General features: G+C 61.8%; 1 protein-coding gene and 1 pseudogene across 2 annotated transcripts in view; one reads left to right on the forward strand and one right to left on the reverse strand.

The window, feature by feature from the left end:
• Positions 1-13,697, reverse strand: part of TPCN2 (two pore segment channel 2) — a 32,240-nt gene extending 18,543 nt beyond the window's left edge. For both annotated transcript variants that reach the window (XM_060104378.1, XM_060104379.1), the window contains exons 1-7: positions 13,534-13,697; positions 8,966-9,030; positions 8,166-8,242; positions 7,627-7,804; positions 6,206-6,322; positions 1,591-1,697; positions 1,017-1,089 (exon numbers count right to left, since the gene is read on the reverse strand). In XM_060104378.1, the coding sequence (XP_059960361.1) occupies positions 1,017-1,089; positions 1,591-1,697; positions 6,206-6,322; positions 7,627-7,804; positions 8,166-8,242; positions 8,966-9,030; positions 13,534-13,645 (729 nt within the window). In that variant the 5' untranslated portion in view covers positions 13,646-13,697. The remainder of the gene's footprint in view (positions 1-1,016; positions 1,090-1,590; positions 1,698-6,205; positions 6,323-7,626; positions 7,805-8,165; positions 8,243-8,965; positions 9,031-13,533) is intronic.
• A 20-nt stretch (positions 13,698-13,717) lies between these two features.
• LOC132494082 (serine/threonine-protein kinase TAO2-like) lies at positions 13,718-21,333 on the forward strand (annotated as a pseudogene).
• Positions 21,334-23,549: the final 2,216 nt, after the last annotated feature.

A 23,549-nucleotide genomic window follows, 5' to 3' on the forward strand; every position in this document is an offset into this window, starting at 1 on the left:
TTAGGGAGCCTTGCAAAGCCACTTTGCCAGCTGCCGCCCAAGGGCCAGCCCTCCAGCAGACACCCTGGAACCCTCAGCGTTCCCAGGCCAGAGGCCCACCCCAGCCCCCCGCACCCAGCGCACCCACCCGCCCTGTCCTGGGCTCCGCGAACAGCAGGGTCGCTGGACAGACACGCGGGGCCTGAGAGTCTGTTAGCCAGTCCCACACCTCACAGGCTAGGTGCCCCCGACACCCAGACACGCACACACACACAGCACCCACAGAGATATACAGAGACACACACACACACACACACACACATGCGCGAAGCGGAACTCCTCCCCGGGGGTCTGAGGGATGGTCTTCGTCTTCCCTCACGGGCAGCACAGTCACAACCCCCAAGCGTTGCCACGAACTCACTGCAGACCAGCCCTGGCCAAGCACCGGGCACGATCCCAGGACAGAGGCGCACGACAGCCCCGCCCCGAGGAGGATGGTGACCCCGGCCGGGACAGGAGGGAAGAACACGGGACGGCAGATGCAAGGCAGGCCCCACGGGTGACACCTCCGCACAGCAACAAGCTGCCGGGGGCCGGGCAGCAGTGAGGGGCGGGGAGGGGAGGAAGAGGTGGGAGGTGCCCTCTGGAGAGGTGGGCAGGGGCGGTGGGAGGGGCCATCCTGATGGCCAGACTGAGGGGCCTCCATCTAAGTGAGGTACGGAGAAGGCGGGTCAGCAACCGGCCCGGGAGAGAGGGGCCTTGGGAAGGGGAGAAAGAGGCAGCCAGGCAGAGCCGAGTACCCAGAGCCCAGGAGGCCGGGGCAGACACCCTGGAGATGCGGCCGCTTGACGAAAGATGCCTGGAGTCCAGGTGGGCCACTACTGACCTCCTGGTGACGAGGCGGGCGGGTAGCCTAACCCGGTCCCCATCTCTGCCGGCCCGAGAACCACCTGGCAGATTAACTAGGGGCGGCGCCGTCCATCACCCTGCAGGGAGCCTGCCCGGCTGGGGACAGGGCAGAGAGCAGAGCATGGTACCTTCTCGCCGGGGAAGAGCAGCATCCCAAACATGGTGAAGAGGCACAGGTGGATGGCCAGCAGCAGCCCAACGCTGGGGGCGAGAGCGGCACTCAGCGCCGGGCAGACAGGGGTCCAGGACAGCTGACCTGGCCAGGCAGGGAGCTCCCCGCAGCCGAGGCCCTGGGCCCGGTCCCTCCTTCGCCCCAGACCTGCCGCCCTCCCGCCCAGGGGTCCTGCTCAGGGGAAGAGCGCAACCCCAGGGGAGTGTCCCAGGGGCCTGGGAGAGGCAGCGTCCCAGGACCCCCGGACTCTCAGAGGGGAAAGGCCACTTCCATTAACCTGGGCCGGACGGGAAGGGTCATCCACATGAGTCATGGGGGTGGGGTGGGGGAGGGCGGGGAGGGCAGGGGTCAGAGCCAAGGTGGGAAGCACCCACAGGATGGAGCAGGGGGCGGGGCTCAAAGCAAGGTCATGTAGGGGGCCGCCCTGAGTGTGAGACAGAGACCCCCAAACGCCCACCCACCGGCCTCCCCAGATCAGGGGAGGGGAGCCCCCACCCCGCTCTGCCAGCCCACCGGACACCAGAGCCCACCTGGCCATCTCGGGCAGCGACCACCGGATGCACTTGAGCGTCTTCTTCATCATGGAGGAGTTCTGCATCAGGAAAAAGGGGCGCAGGAGCCGGCGCACCCGCACGGGCTGGAAGAGACCAGGACCCGGGACCCTGAGCACAGCCACTGCGGGCTGGCAGACGGCACACGGGCCCAGAGGCCTGACGCTCTGCACGAGGATGGCCACGGCCACGGCTGTCTGCGGGCTCCCGGCGTGCCCGGCCTTGACCTCGCAGGCTCAACACCCTCCCTGCTCCCTCCCGGGGCCCGGCTCGGAACCCCAGCCCCCAGACCTGCCAGCACCGGGGAAGGGGGGCGACCAGCGTGCCTCTCCGGCACCCCGCTCCTGCTCTGGCCGCGGCCGGGCACCCTGCACTTGTCTATGAAGCCAGCTGTCCTGCCTTCTGGGGGCTCTTCAGGCCTCCTCTCCGCAGCCCGCAGCCCCTCTGCTCGGCTCCGGGCCTCAGCCTCCAGCACAGATGGACAGAAACCGAGCAGGAACCCCACACCTCCACTCACATACACACGTGAATACACACATACACACACACACACACACACACACACACACACACACACTCACACACTCCTTCCTCTCCTCCCTCCTGTCACAACCAAACAGTCCTTCTCCCCGCGCTCAGGACCCCGGCCCCTCAGAGGCTCCCCTCAGGGGCCCTTCCTCCCTCCCCCACATGGACACCAACACCATGTGTTTCCACAACCTGCCACTCGCAACAAAAATGACACTCGCCCCTTTGTCCACCCGTTTCCCGCTCCCACCCCAGCCAATCTGTCCTCCTGTCCAAGGGCAGGGGACCCACCTGCGGTGACCGCCAGGCCTCTGGGCCCAAGGTCACCTCCCGTCCTCCTGCCTGGATTGGCAGCTGCCTCTCCCACCACCCAGTGCCCTGGCCGCCTCCTCTGTGCCCGACCATGTGCTGGACGCCCTGAGCCCTCGCCTCCCCGCCCTCTGGCCTCACGCCTCAGGGAACATGTCCGTCCTTGGGATATTAAGGGTCACAACACGTTCCATCTCCAACCCAAGCTCTCAACTCCAGACACATCCTAATGGGCATCTTGTCTCAGAAACGCGAGGCTGATGGAGTCGCCTCCCGGCCCAGACCTCTGGGGCTGCCTGGAGGCCCAGGGCACCCACCCCTCCCCGTCCCACTGGCTCACTGGCCTCCGCGCTCAGCACCGCCATCCCCCACCACCACCCCGCTCAGCAGGCTGCTCGCACCCAGCCCTCCCGTCCCGCAGTCAATACCGCCTCCGGCGCTGCATGGCCGACCTTCCTTCTCACCACTCGCCTCGATTTCTTTCCCCCCCGCACCCATCTGGTGCTTCCTGGTACCGTCAGCCCCTCTCACAACAGAACGAGGCCCCGCCAGCAGCAGCGCACAGTAGGCCCTCAGGATGTCTGCAGCGTGAGCGTCCCAAGGACTCACTCGGCCTCCCTGGGCTGCACTCGCCCTCAGAAGGGGCCCCGGCTGCCGACAGGACTGAGAAGGGAGAAGGAAACAGCGGTGAACGGGCGAGGCTCAGGGGTCTGCCCCACTCCCAGGCTGAGGGACCAGTGCCCCAGCTCACCCACGACCCGCTCCTGGGCAAAAGCTCCAGTCTCGGGGCCCATATTGAGAGTCTTTCAGCCCGTCCCCAAGGCCGAGCAGGAGCTAGAGGTCCAGCCGCACCCACTCCCCGGCTGCTGAGCCCTCGCCTGTAGTCAGACACAGACCAGAGCACGGCTTCATCCAGACGCAATCACCCCACCCAACCCAAGCCACCGAGGGCCTTCCCGATGGCTGGGGCCACATCACTGCCACGGATGCAGGGAACACAGGTGAAGGGTGGGAAAACGTTCCCACGTGACCTGCCTGCAAGGAGAGCCAGCCCAGTGCCAGCTAAGCCCCTGACGAGGCTTAAATCACACCGAGAATCACAGCCTAGGCCTCTGAGCCTTCAGAGAGAAGCTACCAACTCATCTGCAGAGAACTAGTCTCTTATGAGAGATAGTCACAGCAGTCACGACTACGCCCATCACCTGACCAGTAGACCACGTGTGACCTGACCCTCCAGCCACAGGGCTGGGGGAGCAGGACTCCATCCGGTGCAAAAGGACAGGAAAGACCAGACTGGAGCCGGTCAGAGGCCCCAGTCCTCCCGCAGGCCCCGAGGCCAGGGGAGCTCTTGAAGACCAGCCAGCTGGCCACGGAGCAGCACCTTGGGCTTGGTGTGCAGACAGTTCTGGGTGATGGGCCAGTCCCAGCCAGAAGTGGACGGCGTGTGGCGTTACAACCTCCACGGGAAAGGACCCTAGCGACGGTCCCACAGGGGGAGCTTTACAAAGGGCAGGGTCCACCCTGTACGGACCAGAAAGGTAATGACTCCCAAGGGGTCAGGGCCATGGAAAGAACAGTCTGGGTGTCTGGGGACGAGACCGTCCGAGAGGACACGTGTGGGTGGGCAGAGTGCCCCCACCACGAGGCAGGAGGAGGAGGCTCTCTGGACAGACGACACGTCTGTGGACGTCCTCAGCCTCTCCCCTGGCCACCCCGCACCAATCTCCACAGGCCACAGACAAAGTGGCCACAGAGCAGGGACGGGGGTGACTCCCGGGGCCAACCACATGGACCCCCCCACCCAGGCCACTACTGGGGGCCCACCCTGCCAGAAGCAGAGCCCAGAGCCGGCCCCCAGGCGGCCCCCGTGGGGACCCACCAGCCCCTCCCCAAGCAAGGTCCTCAGCTGTCCTCAGCGGACAAGCAGGCGGGGGTTCTGGGCTCTGCCTGCCCTGCCCTCCATGCCTCTCCCAGGACCACCATCTGAGCCTCAGGACCAATGCTGCATCCAACCCGGGCACGGCCCACAGCTCCCACCGGCCTTACCACGGCCCTACCCCGAAGCAGCTGGCCTGTGGGAGGGCCTGGTGACCCTGAGGCGGGGCAGGGGGGTGAGGGGGACAGCCCTTTGTGGGGTGGGAAAACCAGCAGACGCTCTGAGCACTAGGACAAAATGGGAGCAGCAACACCTCCACCCCCCACGCCACAATCCCGGGCCCTGCTGGTCTGGAAGCATCCGCTCCTGAGGTGCTTCTACCAGGGACGCACGCTGGGCCCACTGGGCTGGACCACAACTGTTCATGAAAAAAGGGTTGGGGGCCGGCGTGGGCAAAAAAGCTCCAATTACCAAGGACAGATTGGGATGTTGCTGCCCAGAGGGGCAGGGAGGTCTGCGTCCAACATGAAAAATTATCACAAGACTCCAGTACTAAAAAGCCAGGACCACTGAGGACCCAGGCCCCTTGGGAAGGAAAGTCTGGGTCCCCGTACGAGGGGGCCCAAGGCATGTGGGGCTGGGGCAGGGGGCAGCTGGGCTCCTGGGCCACTAACCAAACAAGGCCTGCGGGTCTTCATGGCCAGTTACACAGACACGGGTTTGTACACAGCAATGGCCCTCCTTCCCCTCCCCCTCTTCCTGACCTCACGCAAGGCCCCTTGGTGGTGCTGAGGGTCACAATCCAGCCTTAAAGTGACAAATGCTCAGGTGACATGAGATGGTCACTCAAAAGTAGAGCCGGCGGTGGTTAGGCTAGTGTCTGTCCCCTTTCTGGGGGCGGGTGAGGGCCTCCTCCTTGGTACGAAGGAGGCAGCGCCTTCTCAGGGAGAAGCACGCGCTGTCGCGCTCCTACAGGGCCACGGCGGAGGCATGGGGGCTGCAGGGGGCGCTGCGCCCTCCACCCGCCCTGCGGCCCTGCTGGGAGCTGGGCCAGGACCCGCCACGGACACCTCTCCTTCATCGGCCGGCCCTGCCTAGCGGGAAGGAGGCAGGAGGCACGGGCTGGGGCCCCGCTGGCTCCCGTCATCTTGCTGCTCCCGCCGGCGGCACCCAGGGTGTCCAGCGTCCCCCTCCTCCAGCACCCCCAGAACCAGCATCAGGGTCACGCCTCCTGGAGGAGCCAGCACCCCATCCCCAGAGGGCAGGGTCCCAGCTCTCGGAGCCCCTCCCCTGAGCTTCCAGGCTCTATAACCCCAATCTCCTTCCCTTCCTCCCCTAGCCCCAGGTTAGGGGGGCAGCGGGGTTGCTGCCTGCAGTTCCATGTTCACCGGACCCCCTTCTCGATTTCTTGCTTACTCAACCCCTGTCTGAGGCCCTATGTTAAATTCTCTCGACTAAAGCACCTGATGGGCTTCTGTGTCCCCGACCAGCCCTGATGGCTCAGGACGTCTCCAAACTAACTGCTCCCAGCTCTGCTCTATCAATTCACAGGGCGATGCTTCTGCGTGTTCGGGGGGAACAAAGATGCTGTCGTCAGCAAGGCTGGGGGCTGCCAGCTCGGCTGAGGCAGGGCAGGAACCCCAGAACTCGCCCCCAGGGCCCCGCGCCTCCCCTAGGCCTCAGTGTCTTCATCTGCAAGATGGGGACAAGGCTCCCTGGCCCGTGGGTGACTGACGGGCTCTGGAGGGCGGGCAGAGCCGGGCAGGTGGGCCAGACGGATGCAGGCCCTCGGGACTCCCGCCCACCGTTCACCTGGGCAGCTGCGTCCCCCCAACCCCCAGAGCGCCCCGCCTCCCCCCTCAGAGTCGCCTCGCCACCTACCTCCTGACACATGAGGCTCAGCGACACGATCCAGTCCACGAAAGACACGAGCAGCACCACGAGGTAGGCCAGCAGCCAGGGGTTCTTCCGAAACTGGACCCACCCAACCAGGTAGCTCTGCAAGAGGGACGCGGCTGAGCCGGGGGGTGGCCACACAGACCACAGCCGGGCAGCCGGTCTGAGGCCCACGATGCACGCAGGCGAGGCTAGGCAGCCTCAGAGAGGAGCACAGTCCCCACGTGACTCAGAGCAGGAAGCTGAGCAACGGTCAGAAGGCCCACGGTCCTCGCCCAGCCTGCTCGTGACCCCGGGCAACCCGTGACCCCGGGCAGCCCGTGACCCCGGGCTCCGCACTGACCGGCTCCAGCCCGTGTCCTCACGGGTAACGGGGTCCCTGCCTGTCCTGCCTACCCAACCACCATTGTAGCTTGTGCCTAGGAATCGTTCCGGAAAAGACTAGGAATCTGACCAGATGCACGGGGGACGTGCCTTGGGAAGGCGGGAGTTTATCACCTGTTCAGCGCACCTAACTGCCCTTTCCCATCACTGACCCCCGCCAGAGGTCACAGCTTGCAGATAAAAACATGTGCTCTCTCTCACCTTTCGAGACTTCCCAAATGGACCAACCATTCCAAACAGGCTAATGAGAACTTCTAACCAGTTTCAGTTCCAGTTTAAAAACCCCCAGACCTCCTAACCACATTATAGGCTAAAAAAGAAGAAATAAGAAACTGCCGAGGCCCTCAGTCACACACACATGCACCAACGCTCACCCACGTCCCTCGGGGTCAGGCCACAGAGGCCAAACCACCCTGCAAGGGGGTGCCCTGCAGGCACGGTGTGGACGTGCACATAGGCCCGGGGCTGGAGCAACGGAATCGCTGTTGTTTGTTAGAAGTGACAGAAGGCGTGGCCAGTGGTACACCCTGCGTCCCAATGGGAAGTCGCTACAGCTCTGAAGCCCTGACACAGCTCAGCTCACGCAAGCAAGGCAGGGCCCACCTCCAGCTTCTAGAAGGACCTGCATCACGGAAGCCAGAGCTGCACACGGCCGGGGGCGGGACAGCAGCCCCTCCCCTCCGGGCTTCTCCTCTGTCGGGGCAGGAACGTGGGCCATGGAGAAACGCCCGGTCCCCTCTTGTTCAGCGGGGGTCCCTCCCTACAGTGGCACTGCTGGACCCTCGGCCACTCTCTCCCGGGGTCCTGCAAGGCTGTGTGCCCCCAATGGCTCGGCCGTCCCCCATCGGTGGTCTGGGAGCGGGGGGAGCCGTCCAAGAGGCAGCCTAGGCCTCTGCTCTATGGGTCGAAGCACACAGTGGGACAGGCAGCTTGCTCCAGGAGCACGAAAAATAAACCCAGGAAGCAGCAGCCGGGCCAGGAGGGCGCGGGTCCCAACCTCAGCACCTGTGCAGCCCCCTCACCTTCACGGAGACGTCGGCCGCGAAGACCAGCAGGCAGAGTGCCTCGACGCCCTCGGTCAGGCCGCAGGGCGGCTCCCAGGGGGCCGGGCGGTAGCGCACATCAGAGGTGCTGGTGAGTGAGGAGGGGGTCTCAATAAAAGCCAAAGCCAGGATCAAGAAAATGGTGAAGCTCAGAAACCTGGAAAAGGGACCAAAACTGGTCAGAAGGCAAGAACCACCCACACTCTGGGGCCAAAAAGGCAGATGAGCAGGCGGGACGCCTGGAAGGCAGCAGGGCAGACTCCGCAGGTCCAAGGCCGGAGCCCACACTTCCTGCTCCGTGGCCACTCGTGTGTGTGGTCAGATAACTCGTATCGGCGCAAAACTCAATTGCCGTGGCTGGCCGGAAGGTTCTAGAAAGGAACTCTCACCACAGAGGGGCCGGGCTCTGCTTCGATAAGGAGGGGAGATGGCGGGGAGGGGAGCCTGCCTGCCCCCCAAGACCAGCCCCCTCCCCCAGGCCCGGCTGCGGGAGCCCTGCGGCGCGCGTGCACTCTCACCACTGGCTCATGCTGGAGTAGTACCATCGGTACAGCCACAGAGACCTGGCGTCCACGCGGTGGTTGATGGAGCGATACTGGAAGTGAAGGTCACGCGGGGCACGTGAGGGTCCCCTCTGTGCCACACAGCACAGCCAGCCCCATGCAGGGCACCCCTCTCACCCACGACAGGCCCGAGGCAGGGACACAGGCTGGGGATCGCAGGGTCCACCTCCACTCAGTACAGGGACCAGGGGCTCGTTGGGACCCAGCAGGGTCAGACCCTCCCAAGCTGCAAGGTTTCTCCAGGGCTGGCAGGTGGACCCTTGCTGGCTGGATGCACAGCTGTGCCCTGTCTGTGAGGCTCTCCCGTCCTCTGTGCAAGGCTGACCCCACCCCACCTCAGCTGTGTCACCATGCAGGACGCCCCCGGCCTCATCCCCCAAGTGGGGCACTGATGGCTTCTATAGTCCGTTTCCCTAATTAAGCCTGCGTGTCGTCTGCAGGCAGGGGAAGGTCTTGCCACCTTTGGGCACCTTTCACGGAACCAAGATCAGGGCAGCACACGACAGGCCCTCGGCAGGTGGTGAATCAGTGAAATGAGGGACGAGGGACCCAGAAGAGCACCCAGCACATGTCTCCTTAAGGGGGACCCGAGGGGACCACGCCCCAAAGCCCAGTCATCGCAGCTACAATGGCCACACGGTCCAGCAACCGCAGCCCTGGCCCCAGGATGGCAGGAGTGAAGGGGCCAGCGGGGCAGCCATCGTGCAGTCCCCACGAGCCCCACGGACAAGCCGCCGGGAGCAGGCGCCGCCCACCTGGATGGCGTCTTCGATGAAGACCACAGCCTGGTCCAAGCACAGATCCCGCCTGGCCACGGCACCTGCGGGCGGAGGGGACATGTAGGGTGAGGAGGGGGCTCGGGAGGCGCTCACCCGCTACAGGGCCACTGGGAGCAAGGCAAGAACCCGGCTGCATTCTTTCCAAGGCTTTGGAACGAGACGCCTCTTGCCCGGCAGCGTGTGTGTGCACGCCCACAGGGCAGGACCCCCCGAGGGCTGGGCCCCAGGTCGGGCACGGGCTCTGGGCCCAGAGGAAGAGCAGTTCCCACGGTCCCCACCCCCTAGGGTGGAGTGGCAGAGGGCACAAAGCAGCCAGTGAGCCGAAACCAGACTCAGGGGGCTCAGACCCCGGCTCCCCACCTACTGGCTCAAAGGCTGAGGGCCGTGGGCTTAAGCTCACTGTGCCCATCTCCCCCTGTCAAATGGGGGTGTTTGGGCTTCCCTGGTGGCGCAGTGTGAGAGTCCACCTGCCGATACAGGGGACACGGGTTCGTGCCCCGGTCTAGGAAGATCCCACATGCCGCAGAGCGGCTGGGCCCGTGAGCCATGGCCGCTGAGCCTGCACGTCTGGAGCCTGTGCTCCGCAACGGGAGAGGCCACAGCAGTGAGAGGCCCGCATACTGCAAAAAAAAAAAAAAAATGGGGGTGTTAACAGCCACACAGCCTGGCCCCCAGTGCACGTGCGGGACCCCCAGGGCTGGCCCGGCACACAGAACGTGCTCATAGCCACCCTTCTGCACCATCCCGCCACCAGCCTCCAGGAGACCTTTGTCAGGACGCTGCACCCCAGCTTACGCGACTGTAAGGTGGGGCAGCGCTACCGGCCTACCCCCTCACAAACAAGATCACAGATTTAACACTCACACAGGAAGATGATATCTAGAAGCCTGAGGCGCTGCGGGACCCTCCATCAAACACTGAGCGCTAAGAAGGACCTTCTGAGGCCATCGTGGCCCCCTGCTTGTGTCACGGGCCCACAGGGCCAGGCGACCGCAACCGAGTGACCCCGAGGGTGGGAGCCGAGGAAACCTTCACCAACCAGGGACTGGGGTCCTCAGGGCCAAGGAGGCTGGGGTGGTGCAGGTTCCTGACTAGGAGGGGCCTTCAGGACAAGTCACATGGCTCAAACCTCTGGTCTGTCACCTTGGCCTAGGGTTCTGCCCACCGCGTGGTGGGCAGCTTTGCACAGAAGCCTGATGTAAAGGGCCAAGAAAGGCATGAGGAGCCGCAGCTCACAGGACAAAGGACCCCCCCCCACAGAGAGGCCCCGGAGAGGGCGCAGCCCAGGCCCCCGGGGGAGCACAGCCGGCACACAGCCCCCAGCAGCTCCCAGATCCGGGCTTGGAAACGAGGTGAACAGGCCTGTCAGCATTTCTGTTGAAGATTCTACTTTCACATCTGCCCTTGAGCCCAGCAGCTGCCCAAACCGCCCTTAACCGGTACCGAAAGATGCAGAGATGTCGAGGCCAGAGGTGGGGGAGGCTGGGCACCTGGGCAGAGCTCCGGGCCCCTGCCCACTCTGCCTGCCAACCCCAGGGACGCAGCTGCCGCTGTCCTCAGGGCCTGTGCCCAGCGGGGACGCGGGGGACCCTGGACAGAGACAGGAGGCTGGACTCTGTCCTGTCTCTGCCATCACCTTGCTGTGTCACCCAGAAACAGCACCCTCCTCCGTCTGGGCCACAGATTCCTCCCATGGACGACCTCCATGCTCACGTGAGGGGCCGAAAAGTTCTCCCACGGAGGCTCTGAGGGTGGCGACTGCCTGCTTCCCCTGGAAGCGTCCCGGGAATGCTGTGATGTGAAGGCACCCTGTTTTGTCCCCTGCTGTGCCCACAGGACAGCGTGGGGCTCAGCACACAGCAGCCTGCAAGTCCCACTGACCGACTGAATGAACAGCCGAGGGGAGCCTGGGAGGGCAGGGTGGTCTGAGGGGCCGCAAGAGGCCCCATGTCACCAAATCCCCGGGTGAGAATGGGACTCAGCCTGGAGAGATCCAAGGAGACAAGCTTCCTGGATAAGCAGAGACAGGCAGCCAGGGCCCCCAGAGCTCGCTCCAGGACCAGGACTGGGTGCAGCGGAAGGGGCTCCCTCTGGCCACCCGGCCCTCAAGGCACGAAACCTCAGGAAAGCCATCCCACGCCGCTCTGCGGCCCCGACACCAACCTCCCTTTCCCATCCTGTGGTGGCCGGAGGGATCCTGTCACAGACCCTCAGATGGCAATCACAGCTTTCCGTGGGTCCCCACTGCTCCAGGATAAAGTCCACACTCCACCCCCAGCCCGGCAGCTCGGGGGCACCCCCCCCCCAGCCTGCCCGCCTCCTCCCCTGCTACTTCCTCCACCCTGTGCCCTCTGCGCCACTCACCCTGAACTTGGCTCCGCCAAGGCCAAGCTCTCCAAAGCCTCCCAGCCTGTCAGCCCTACCAGGAGCACTGTCCCCCAGCTTGGCGCCTAGGGACTCATTGCCTCAGGTGGCGATCAGCTGTCAGCGCCCCCCCACCACCGTAGAATGTCGGAGCACAGAGAACCTAGGGGCTCGAACACCTCAGCCCTGCACTGGTCCCCCTGCCCCAAGCCTGCCCTCCCAACATTCCAGAATAAAGCCCCCTTCCCCTCTGACTCCAGCCCCTGCCCACTCCCCACTACCTGGGTGCGGTCCTGACTAGCGGCCTCTGTGACCCTGGACAAGCCCCTTACCCTTTCTGTGCCTCAGTTCCTGCAGGCCCTACACAACAGGACTGATGGGCAGGCTGAATGGGTTACTGTAGCTAAAGTGCTGTGCACAGTAAGCTCTTCATAAACATTTGCTACTATCATTATTCTCAAAGCCTCTTCTATGGCACAGTGACCCCTTGTCCTCTGACTTTTCCATAACCAGTAAGAGGGTAATTCCCTGACCAGGAACAGGAAGAGTAAACGAGTATCCCCACCCTGTGGTCATGGCCCATGAGGTGGGGCTGGGTCTGGACCTGACCACCGGGCCCACTGGGGTCCACGGGGCACCCAGCAGCAGCCCTCCCCCACCCTTGTCGGTAGGAGAGGCCAGCTAGCTGCAGACAGGCGGACCCTGAGCTCAGGGTCCCATCCAGGAGCCTCGCACGGGAGCTGGGCAGAAACTGAATGAGGGTCTGCAGAGCCTGGCTGGACAGCCTGACCAGGGAAATCCAGAACACAGAGTGTCCTGTCCATGTCCTCAGGAGCCCCCACCAAGGCCACGGCGTCGGGACAAAAAGCCGTCCCCAGGCTCCCCCCTCACCAGCGACACTGCCTGCCCCGGCTCCTGTCTCTAGGGTGGGTCTCATCTGCCCTCCATGCACTCTCCCGGGGCTGGACCTGCAGTGGTCACAGTTCTCCACCCAGAATGGCCATCAGCACTGACGCGCACCAGCTCTGCCACCTGGCCGGGCACCTGGACTCTCTCTGATTCCTCACAACGCCCCGACCACCCCCCTTTTATTGAGACTCAGAAAGGTTAGGCAACCTGCCAAGGTCACACAGCCGGGAAGTGGCCTCCCGGCGCAAAGGCTGCATCCCCTGAATGCCACCATGTCCAGGGCCACGGGAGGTCTGGCACGGACTGGACGGAGAACTTTCCCAGCACAGCCTCTCAGAGGGGCAGGTGGGCATGTTTTCCATCTCCTGCCAGGGACCCGCCCCAATAATCCCAGGACAGGCACACACTGCGGACCCCTCCCCAACAGAGGAGGAAAGTGAGCCCAGAGACAGAAGGTGGCCTGGAAGGAGCACCCAGTGTGGGTGCCTGCAGCGGCTGAGACAGATCCCAGGTCTGTGTTCTTGGACAGGTCCTGGACACTCTCTGGGCCTCAGTTTCCCCCTCTGCAAAACGAGGCTGAGGCCCTTCCATCCGTAACCCGGCACCCAGTGTCCTTGGGGTCTGCCAGGGACAGAAGACTTCACCCTCCCCGCCCTCCTTGGGATTCAGCAATCTCTCTGCGGGTAAACAGGAAGAGCAGGATGGAGCTGCAGAGAAGGAAGGAAGGAAGCCGCCCCGGTCTTGGGAGGCCTGCCCCAAGCCGACGCTGAAGGAGGAGCCTCACAATTCACTCCCAGCTGGGTTCGAATCCCACCTCGACCACTTCCTGGCTGTGTGACCTTGGGTAGGGGAACGCCCCTCTCTGTGCCTCACTTTCCCCCTAAGAACTGGGGAAAACGGAAGTGCTTCCTCCAAGGAATCACCAAGGCGATGCACGGAAAGCACGAGGCCCCAGGCGCACCGAGGGGGCTGCAGGGGCCTGGCTGCCCCTGGGCTGAGCGAGGCGTCTCAGCCCGACCGGTCGGCGGCAGGGCGCGACCCCGCAGAATCTGGCTGAAGCCCGCGCCCTGGCCTGGGCCGGGGTCCGCACGGCGCAGCCGCCCCGCCCTCGGGAAGGCGGCTCCCTGGCGCGCCGCGCCGCCCGGGCCCGCTCGGACCTCGGCCGGGGGAGCGGGGCGCGCCCGCAGGGACAGCAGTGACGCGGCGCGGTCCGGCGGGACCCCCACGCGCCACCCCTGAGCGGCCCGGCCCCTCCCCAGGCCGCGGCTCACCAGGGCCGACTTGGACGCTGTGACAGGAAGTTACGCCCTCCGAGAAATCGCGGCCACTGCTGCCGCGGGTCCGGCTCAGAAGGGGCTCCGATTCCTCCCGGGGGTCCGCCATGGGGTCACAGCCGGCCACCCGGACCTCACACAAGCACAAGACGCGAGCGCCGAGCTCCACTGCGCAGGCGCAATGTCCCCGCCCCCGGGGTTCGGGAGGAGGCGGGGACAGCCCTGTGATGTACGGGACGCTCCTTCCTACCAGCCAATGAAGATGGAGATCTTGCTCTTGGAGGCGGGGATTAGCCGACCGCGCCTCCTGGTAGGTGGGGCTCAGCTTCCTTCCATCAGGGAAGGGCTCTAAGGACCCTCGTAGGGCTGGAAGGAAGGCCTTCTCAAAGGGTGGTCCCCGACCAGCTCCGTCAGCATCACGTGGGCACGGGTTAGAAATGCACATTCTTGGGCCGCCTCAGACCCGCTGAATCGGAAACTCGGGGCAGGGCCCAGGAATCTGTGTTTTGCATGTGACTTTTGGGTACATGGGAGTGACGCCAAAGGTCATCCCCCCAAATGGAATTTGAGTTTACCCTCTGATAATGAAATTAGGGAGGTTAAGTATAATTGAGGGTAAAGTTTATAATGACAAGTGATACATCTGAAAAAAATATTTACACTGTATATAAAAAGTATTTCCAACATTAATATGTAAAGAGCTTTTTTTCTATTGCTGCAGTGACACATTACAACAAATTTAGCTTAAAACAACTCCCACTTATTATCTCTAAGCCCTGGAGGTCAGAAGTCCATTGGCTGGGCAGGGTTCTCATCTCAAGGCCTCAGGAGGCCAAAGTCAAGGTTTCAGCCCACCTGGGCTAGGCTCATCCAGGTGGGTGGCAGATTCACTGCCATGGGGCTAGGACTGAGGTACCCATTTCTTCTCTTTTTTATAAAGTTATTTATTTTATTTATTTATTTTTGGCTGCGTTGGGTCTTCGTTGCTGTGCACGGGCTTTCTCTAGTTGCAGCGAGTGGGGGCTACTCTTCCTTGCAGTGCGCGGACTTCTCCTTGCAGTGGCTTCTCTTGTTGTGGAGCACGGGGTCTAGGCGCGCGAACTGTAGTTCAGTAGTTCTGGCACGTGGGCTCAGTAGTTGTGGTGCACAGGCTTAGTTGCTCCATGGCATGTGGGATCTTCCTGGACCAGGGCTCAAACCCCTGTCCCCGGAAGTGGCAGGCAGATTCTTAACCACTGTGGCACCAGGGAAGCCTTGAGGTACCCATTTCTTTCTAGGTGTTGGCTGGGGGTCATTCTCGGCTCCTAGAGGCTACTGCATTCCTTTATTTATGGCCCCCTCCATCATCGGAGCCAGGAAGAGAGCACTGAATCCTCCCATGCTTTGAATTAGATGCTTCAAGATGCAGCAAGGTGCTTCCAATCCTTTTGACCTCCCCCTCTGCAGCATCTCTTTGCTTTTAAGGGCTCATGTGATTACACTGGACACATGGGTAATCCAGGATAATCTCCTTAGTTTAAAATCAGCTGATTAGTACCCTTAATTACATCTGGAAAATCTCTTTTGCCATCTAACTGACCATAACCACAAGCATGATGGGGAGGGGGAGGTCATGGGGCCCATAATTCTGCCTCCCATAGAGCTCTTAAAAATCAGTAAGAGATTATAAAGCAGAAACTAACACACCATTGTAAAGCAATTATACTCCAATAAAGATGTTTAAAAAAAGGAGAAAAAAATCAGTAAGAGGGACCTCCCTGGTGGTGCAGTGGTTAAGAATCCACCTACCAATGCAGGGGATGCAGGTTCGAGCCCTGGTCCGGGAACTAAGATGCTGCGGGGCAACTAAGCCCACCTGCCACAACTACGGAGCCCACGCGCTCTGGAGCCCGTGCACCACGACTAGAGAAGCCTGCATGCCGCAACGAACTTCCTGCGTGCCACAACGGAAAGATCTGAGGCAGCCAAATAAATAAATTAACTTTTTTAAAAAATCAGTAAGAGGGGCTTCCCTGGTGGCGCAGTGGTTGAGAATCTGCCTGCTAATGCAGGGGACACGGGTTCGAGCCCTGGTCTGGGAGGATCCCACATGCCGCGGAGCAACTAGGCCTATGAGCCACAACTACTGAGCCTGCGCGTCTGGAGCCTGTGCTCCGCAACAAGAGAGGCCGCGATAGTGAGAGGCCCGCGCACCGCGATGAAGAGTGGCCCCCGCTCCCCACAACTAGAGAAAACCCTTGTACAGAAACGAAGACCCAACACAGCAAAAATAAATAAATTAATTAATAAACTCCTACCCCCAACATCTTCTTTAAAAAAAAGAAAAAATCAGTAAGAAAAAGACTAAATTCCCCCTAGGTGGGAAAGGGGCAAAGGGTAAGAACCAGAAGTACACAAAAGAAGAAATATGAATAATGAATGCTCGAAGCAAAGCTCCACCTCATTAGAATACAGGCATGCAAATTAAAATAACAATGAAATCCTTGAGCCCATCACTTGGCAAGTATTTAAAAGATGATAGCTCTGGAGGGCAGGAGTGTGGTTACCCCAGGAGGGTAGAGAGAAATCACAGGATGCATTCATGGGTTTGGTTTGTTTTTTCCTTAAACAATCTGCATGCATTTTAAAACCTAGAAAGGGCTCCCGCCCTGTCTCCATCTTGGAATTGGGAGGAAGAGGGAGAGAGACACTGGGACGAGACCGGGGCTGTGGTCAGGAGAGAGGCCGAGACTGAGAAGAGGAGAGGGGCAGGGGGCATCGGCACCGCCCTCAGCTACGATCTTTCAGCTGTCCTCGGGAGAGAGAACGGGAAAGGGAGGGGGCCGGGGCGGGAGTCGGGGCTCTCACCCTCCGACTCCGGTGTGAGAGGGGCTGTGCCGTCGGAAGTCCACGGGGGAGGCCCCCTATCAGTGGCCAAAGACCTGGGGCTCAGTCCCCTCCGTCCCGAATTTCCGGGCCTGACCCCACACTTCTCAAATATCTGGGTCTCAGCTCCTGAGATTCCAGATATCTGGGACTCCTCTCTAAACCTGGGGCTCTGTTCCTCAGGATTTCAAATATCTGGGGTTCAGGACCCTGCGTGCACCAGTATCCAGGGTTCATTGCCCACGAGTTCAAATATCAGATTCGGCCTCCCCCCACGTTCAAATATCTGGGGTTCAGACCCCACAATCAGAAATCTGGGATTCAGCAACCGGCGCCCTCGAGGAGGAGGAGGACTGGACCACGCACGAGGTCAGACCAGGTTGTCACCCCCTCCCCTCCAGGGGAAGCTTCCCCGCGGGCCCCTCAGGAAGGAGCGGGAGGATGGGGGAAGAGGCGGCAAGGGGAAAGCTCTCCTTGGCCCTCTCCCTGCTTGGCAGAGCCGTTGGCGGACCCCAGGAGGAGGTGGAGGCTCTGGGCACCAGAGTGACCCCAACAGGTCAAGCCCCACTCTCAGGACCCGCAGGGGCCACCAGGCCGGGCCCGGAGCCTGAAGGACCCCTACGTGGCTGAGCTCTTCTTCAAGGACGACCCGGAAAAGCTCTTCTCTGACCTCCGGGAAATTGGCCATGGCAGCTTTGGAGCCGTGTACTTTGCCGGGAATGTCCGGAATAGTAGGGTGGTGGCCATCAAGAAGATTCTACAGTGGGAAGCAGTCAAATGAGAAACGGCAGGACGTCGTCAAGGAGGTGCGGTTCCTACAGACGTTCCAGCATCCCGATGCCATTCAGTACCGGGACTGTTACCGGAGGAAGCACATGGCTTGGGTGGTGGTGAAGTATCGCCTGGGCTCAGCTTCTGACCTCTAGAAGTGCACAAGAGGCCCCTTCAGGAGGTGGAGATTGCAGCTGTGAACCACGGGGCCCTTCGCGGCCTGGCTTACGTGCACTCCCACAGCGTGATCTGTAGGGACGTGAGGCTGGAAACATCCTGCTGTCAGAGCCAGGCTTGGTGAAACTGGGGGCCTTCGGCTCTGCATCCGTCATGGCACCTGCCAACTCCTTCGTGGGCGCCCTGTACTGGATGGCTCCAGAGGTGATCCTGGCCATGGATGAGGGGGCAGGATGATGGCAAGGTGGATGTCTCGGTCCTGAGGCACAACCTGCGCCGAGCTGGCGGAATGGAAACCACCGCTGTTTCACATGAACGTGATGAGTGCCTTATACCACATTGCAGAGAGCGAGTGCCCCGTGCTCCAGTCAGGACACTGGTCTGAGTACCTCCGGAATCTTGTCAACTCCTGCCTTCAGAAAGTCCCTCCAGACAGACCAACATCAGAGGTTCTTCTGAAGCACCGCTTTGTGCTCCGGGAGCAGCCACCCGCAGTCATCATGGACTTAATCCAGAGGACCAAGGGTTCGGGACCTAGACAACGTGCAGTACCGCAAGATGAAGAAGATACTATTGCAAGAGGCGCCCAGTGGCCCTGGCGCTGAGGCCCCAGAGGAGGAGGCCGAGCCCTCCATGCAGCGGGCCGAGACAAGGGCCGGTCTAGAGAGCCCTCCAGCCAGAGCAGCTCAGTCAACAGCCTGGCAGACACCTCTGACAAGGAGGCACGAGGCCCTGAAGCCCGGGACACGGCCACGATGCAGGAGGGCGAGCACGCCGTCGTCTCCCACAGCTCCATCGTCCACCGGCTGCCGGGCTCTGACAGCCTCTGTGACGACCCCTACCCGCCAGCGATGAGCCCGGGCCCTCTCCAGCCACCTGCAGCCCCGGCTCCCACATCCACCACCGCTTCTGCCTGCCGACGGGCCTACTGCCGCAGCCGGGACCGCTCTGCCACCATCCGGGCTGCCTGCCTGCTCAGCCGTCAGACCCGGGAGCGTGGGCAGGACTCAGCCCTGCGGCAGCAGCTGCAGGCAGAGGCGACGACAGCACGGGACACCGCTGCTGGCGCCGGGGCTGAGGTTGAGGGCTGAGCCTCAGGAGCAGGGGGTCGAGGCGCGGCGGGCTGGTTTTGGGGCTGAGGCCGAAAAGCTGTCAAGGCGGCACCAGGCTACGGGCGAGAAGGCGGCGCGAGCTGCCCAGACTGAGGCGGGTAAGTGCCAGCAGCACGTCCGTCCTCGGGCAGCAAAAGGAGGAGCCGGCCGCCCTGCCGGAGGCGCAGAAGCGAGCCTACAAGCTTCGGTAGGCAGGTCCAGCTGAAGGAGGTGGGCTGGGGCTGCAGCGGTGGGTGGGGTTGACGGAGGGTGAGGCGGGCCCTGACCTCCTTGCTGCCCCGCTGCCCTCGCCGAGGAGCGCCAGAAGCCCAGCACTCCGAAGCGGGAGAAGCCTGCGTGGCTTTTGCGGCCGAAGGAGCAGCTACAGCAGCGCCAGGCGGCGGAGGAGGCTGGGCCGCTGCGGCGGCAGCGCCAGGCCTTGGAGCTGCAGGGTCGCCAGTACACGCGCGAGATGCTGCTGGTTCGTCACAGCCTGGACCGGGACCTGCTTCGAGAGGCAGGCCGCCCCCTCCCCTGTTCCCCTCCCAGATCCCAGACACCTGCATCCTTTTCCCTTTGCCTCACTTGTGGCGGCCTTTCCCCTCTACCCTCATTCGTGTTACGGCTCGGCTTCTTTTCCACACCTCTTGCGCTTCTCATGCCCGCCAGACCCTGCTAGGTTCCCAGGCCCGCCAGGAGCTTGGCTTCCTTTCACCTCTCATCTGCACCCCGCATCTCCCCACCCTCGGCTCCCTCTGCCAGGGAGTCCTGGGGCTCTCACTTCCTTGACACCAACAAGGCTTTCGGACCAGTTTCTGGGCCCTGCCTCCCTTTTGCCTCAGGACTTGAACAAGAAACAGACACAGAAGGACCTGGAGCGTGCATTGCTGCTACGGCAGCATGAGACCACACGGGAGCCGGAGCTACAGCAGCCCCAGGCCGTACAGCACACACGGGCCGAGCTCACCCGCCTGCAGCAGCAGACGGAGCTGGGCAGCCAGCTGGAGTACAGTAAGCGGCGTGAGCAAGACCGCGGCAAAGCACGCGGCCCAGGTTTGCCAGCAGCCCAAGAGCCTCAAAGTACGTGCAGGCCAGTGTTCCCCGGGCCTCCCACTCCCCCTCCTGGGGCTCTGGGACCACCTAACACAGGCACCCTTAAAGAAGAGCAGCCCTGCTAATCTGGCCAGGAGGCAGACTAAAGAATCCTGGGAGGGCTTCCCTGGTGGCGCAGTGTTGAGAATCTGCCTGCCAATGCAGGGGACGCGGGTTCGAGCCCTGGTCCGGGAAGATCCCACATGCCGCGGAACAACTAAGCCCGTGCGCCACAACTACTGAGCCTGCGCTCTGGAGCCCCCGAGCCACAACTACTGAGCCCACGAGCCTCAACTACTGAAGGCCGTGAACCTACAGCCCATGCTCCACAACAAGAGAAGCCACCGCAGTAAGAAGCCCGCGCACCGCAATGAAGAGTAGCCCCCGCTCACCGCGACTAGAGAAAGCCCGCACACAGCAACGAAGACCCAACACAGCCAAAAATAAAATAAAATAAGTAAATTTTTTTAAAAAGGAGAAGAATCCTGGGAGAGGAGGAGGAAGCAGTTCCAGAGGGGAGGATTCTGGGGAAGGAAGGGGCTGCCTTGGAGCCAGGAGAGCAGAGGATATTGGGGAAAGAATCAGGAACCCCTAGTCCCAGTCCACAAAAACAGGGGAGTTTGGTTGATGAGGAAGTTTGGGGGCTACCTGGGGAGGAGATAGAGGAGAGGAGAGTTCCATCCCCAGCACCCCAGGAGAGGAGCCCCATGGGCCAGGAGGCATCCGGGGAATGGAGGTTGTGGGGGAAGGAGGATGGTAGCCTCTTGGATGAGGAGTTGGAGCTTGGCTGGGTCCAGGGTCTAGTAGTGACCCCAGTGCCTGAGGAGGAGGGGGCTCTGTTTAGGACCCCGAGGGATCCTGGAGATGGCTGTCCCTCACCAGACACGCCCCCCAAACCCCTCCCACACGCCTGAGGCCCAGCCCTACTGGCCAGCTCCCTGGACTCCTGTCCCATGGCCTCTTGGCTGGACTCTCCTTGCAGCGGGGTCCTCCTCTGGCCTCCTGCCCCTGCTACTTCTGTTGCCGCTCCCACTGCTGGCGGCCAGGGCGGTGGTGGCCTGCAGGCAGCCCTGCTGGCACTCAAGGTGGGGGGCTCCTACCTACTTCTCTGTACAGCTCTGCACCTGCCCCCCTCCCCCGTCTATTCCTACTCCTGGCTCAGGGCAACGCACTGGGGGCCGTCCTCAGTCTGAGCTGGCGCTGAGGCCTCATGGGTGTCCCTCTGGGCCTTGGGGCTGCCTGGCTCCTAGCCTGGCCAGGCCTGGCTCTACCTCAGGCAGCTCTGGAAGCTGGGGGCAAATGGGTGCGGCAGCAGGGCCCCCAGATGCGCCGGGACATCTCTCGACTCTGGTTGCGCGCTCTGCTGCGTCTGTCGCCCATGACCTTCAGGGCTCTATAGGGCCGTGGGGGACCTGGGCCTATTCGCACTCTACCCCAAGACCAACGAGGATGGATGGCTTCCGCAGCCGTCTACCTGTCCCAGGGCCCCGACAGGGTAATCCTCTCACTGCCCGACACCCACTAGCCCTGTTGGCAAGGTTTGGGGCCCCATGCAAGGGCTGGAACTGGCGCCTGGCACAGGCCAGCCAGGGTTTAGCCACCCGCCTGCCCCCCTGGGCCATCCACACACCGGCCAGTTGGCCGTGAGCGGCCCAGCCATATCCCACGGCTGCTACCACGCAGCCAGCGCCGGCTAAGCCCCACTGCTTCGCACCAGCCACCACCAGTGACCCTAGCTGCGCAGAGATCCTGAACCCGCCAGCCCCGGGGCCCCGCCCCCTGGAGGTGTGACCAACTCTAGCTCCTCCCCAGCGCATATCTAGAGCATTGAAAATGCACTTCATCTGCCACTACTCTGAAGTTTCTCCAGTCCCAGTCCCCTCCTCCCTCTCAGTGCTCCTTCCTCGGTACACTTGCCCACCTCACCCCTAGCTGTTTGGGCCTCTAGACAGGCAGCGTCATCTGCCGTGGAGTCCGGAGATTATATCTGGGGTTCTCCTGATGCCCCCCCCCACCCTAAGTTATTTCTGTTCTGCCCCGTGTGCGCTCATCCTCGCCCGGGGGTGGCAGTGGGTGGGAAGAGTCATGTGTTTTTTTTTTCTCCCTTTGGTTTTGTTTTTCTGTCTCCCTTCCAACCTTTCCCCCACCAAAAAAAGAAAAAAGACAAACACACATAAAATACCTGAGCAGAACTGTAAAAAAAAAAAAAAAAAAATTAAATAAATAAATAAAACCTAGGAAGAAGTAAGACATTTTTGTTCTGAAAAAGGAAATAATAGATGCACACAGCCCTTTGCAAAAATGGCCCATCCCCCAAGGACTTGTCTTTACTGCAATTAAAGAATCCCTTTGATGTTCGCACAAACTCATGAGGCCTGAGTGGAATGCAGCGCCGGGTAAGCATTTACGTGGACTTTATGGAGTCAGTCAAGGCTGGTTTGGATGCAGGTGGGGTTAACAGAAGGAGTGCTCATAAAAGGGGAGAGAGAAACAAGGTTTCTCAGGTGCCAGTGTATGCCCCTGTACCACCAAACTGACCGTGGGGTGCAGACAGATGGCCTCTGCGCCAAGTCCAATACTAGCTTTCAGTAAGTAAGTCAGCCTCACGCTTGGAGGTGCCCGTGGGGAGAGAAAGGGCTGGCGGGGCCCTCTGGGTAGCCGGGTCCTCACGACAGCCTGGTGGTCCCATGTGTGGGTCTCCTGGAGCCCAGGGCACTGACTGAGGGGGACAAGGCCAAGGGAGCAGAGCTGGCCTGGGAGTGAAACCAGAGGGGCACCAGCCTGGCCTCGATGTGACCTCAGGCAAGTCACAGCCCCTCTGCGTGCCTCAGTTTCCTCTTCTGTGAAGTGGGATCATAACAAACCCAAGACCGCTGTGAGGCATGAGGGGGATGGCACTGGCCCTCAGGACTCTCTGGGCACACACAGCCCCCCTAGCGGCCATGTAACCTCCGCTGAGGTCCAGCCCCCAGGTGAGCTGCCTCCTCAAGGTCCAGCCGCTCTGTGAAGTTGACCAGGAGCCACCACTCAGCCAGTCCTGCCCAGCAAGTTTCTACTGAGCACCTACTGTATGCCAGATACCAGTCTGGTCTCTGAGATACAGCAGTGAACAAAACAGGTGCTTTGGGATGCCGGCATCCTGACCCTGCTGCTTCTGCTCCTAGGCTGGCCCAGCTCTGAGGCCGTAGGCATGTCATGCCCCTCTCTGAGCCTGTTTCCCCATCTCTAAAGTGGGGGGAGAATTACACCAGCCTCACATGGCTGTTGGGAGGATACAAGCAAGGTGACACGTGTCAGGCGCTGAGCAGAGGGAGGCACTCAGTGTCAGGGGCCAGGTGGCCCTCGGAGCTCCTCGTCTGTCTGGTCCAGTGGAGGACACAGACGGAGCTGGGAAAGAGGATGCTGTGACAGGCTTGGAGGAAGGGAGGCAGACTCAGTGGGCTCTGGCCACACCCCCCAAAGGCCATGGGATGGGGAAGCTGAGACCAGAGGTGACAAAGGCTCTGCCAACATCTCCCCTTGTCTGTGGCTGACGTTGGATGAGGTCACCAGGCCTCCTCCCAGCTCTGCCCATGGGTCTTTCTGGTGCCCCAGATCAGGAAGCAGGCCTGCAGGAAACCCGGGGTGTGACAGTGACATCATCTGACACCCCTACCACCATCTTCCTCTCTCCTTCCCCTTCCTCCTGTGGACCTACTGTCCCTCCTCCTCAGCCCACAGGCAGGTGACGGCCACAGCCAGAAGCTGCCCTAGGGACTTCCCTGGCGGTCCAGTGGTTAGGACTCTGCACTCTCACGGCCAAGGGCGTGGGCTCAATCCCTGGTCAGGGAACTGAGATCCCACAAGCCGCATGGTGTGGCCAAAAAAAAAATTTTTTTAATAAAATGAAATTAAAAAAATAAAAGAACCTGTCCTAGAACCAGGGTTCCCAGATCCTCGGTCCCCTCAACCCACTGGACACTGGGCAACAGCAAAGAGGCCACAGAGCCACTCCTTCCCCCTTGGGGATGCTGCACC

Source organism: Mesoplodon densirostris, chromosome 7 (genome assembly GCF_025265405.1).
Source record: "Mesoplodon densirostris isolate mMesDen1 chromosome 7, mMesDen1 primary haplotype, whole genome shotgun sequence".
NCBI classification, from domain to species: domain Eukaryota; kingdom Metazoa; phylum Chordata; class Mammalia; order Artiodactyla; family Ziphiidae; genus Mesoplodon; species Mesoplodon densirostris.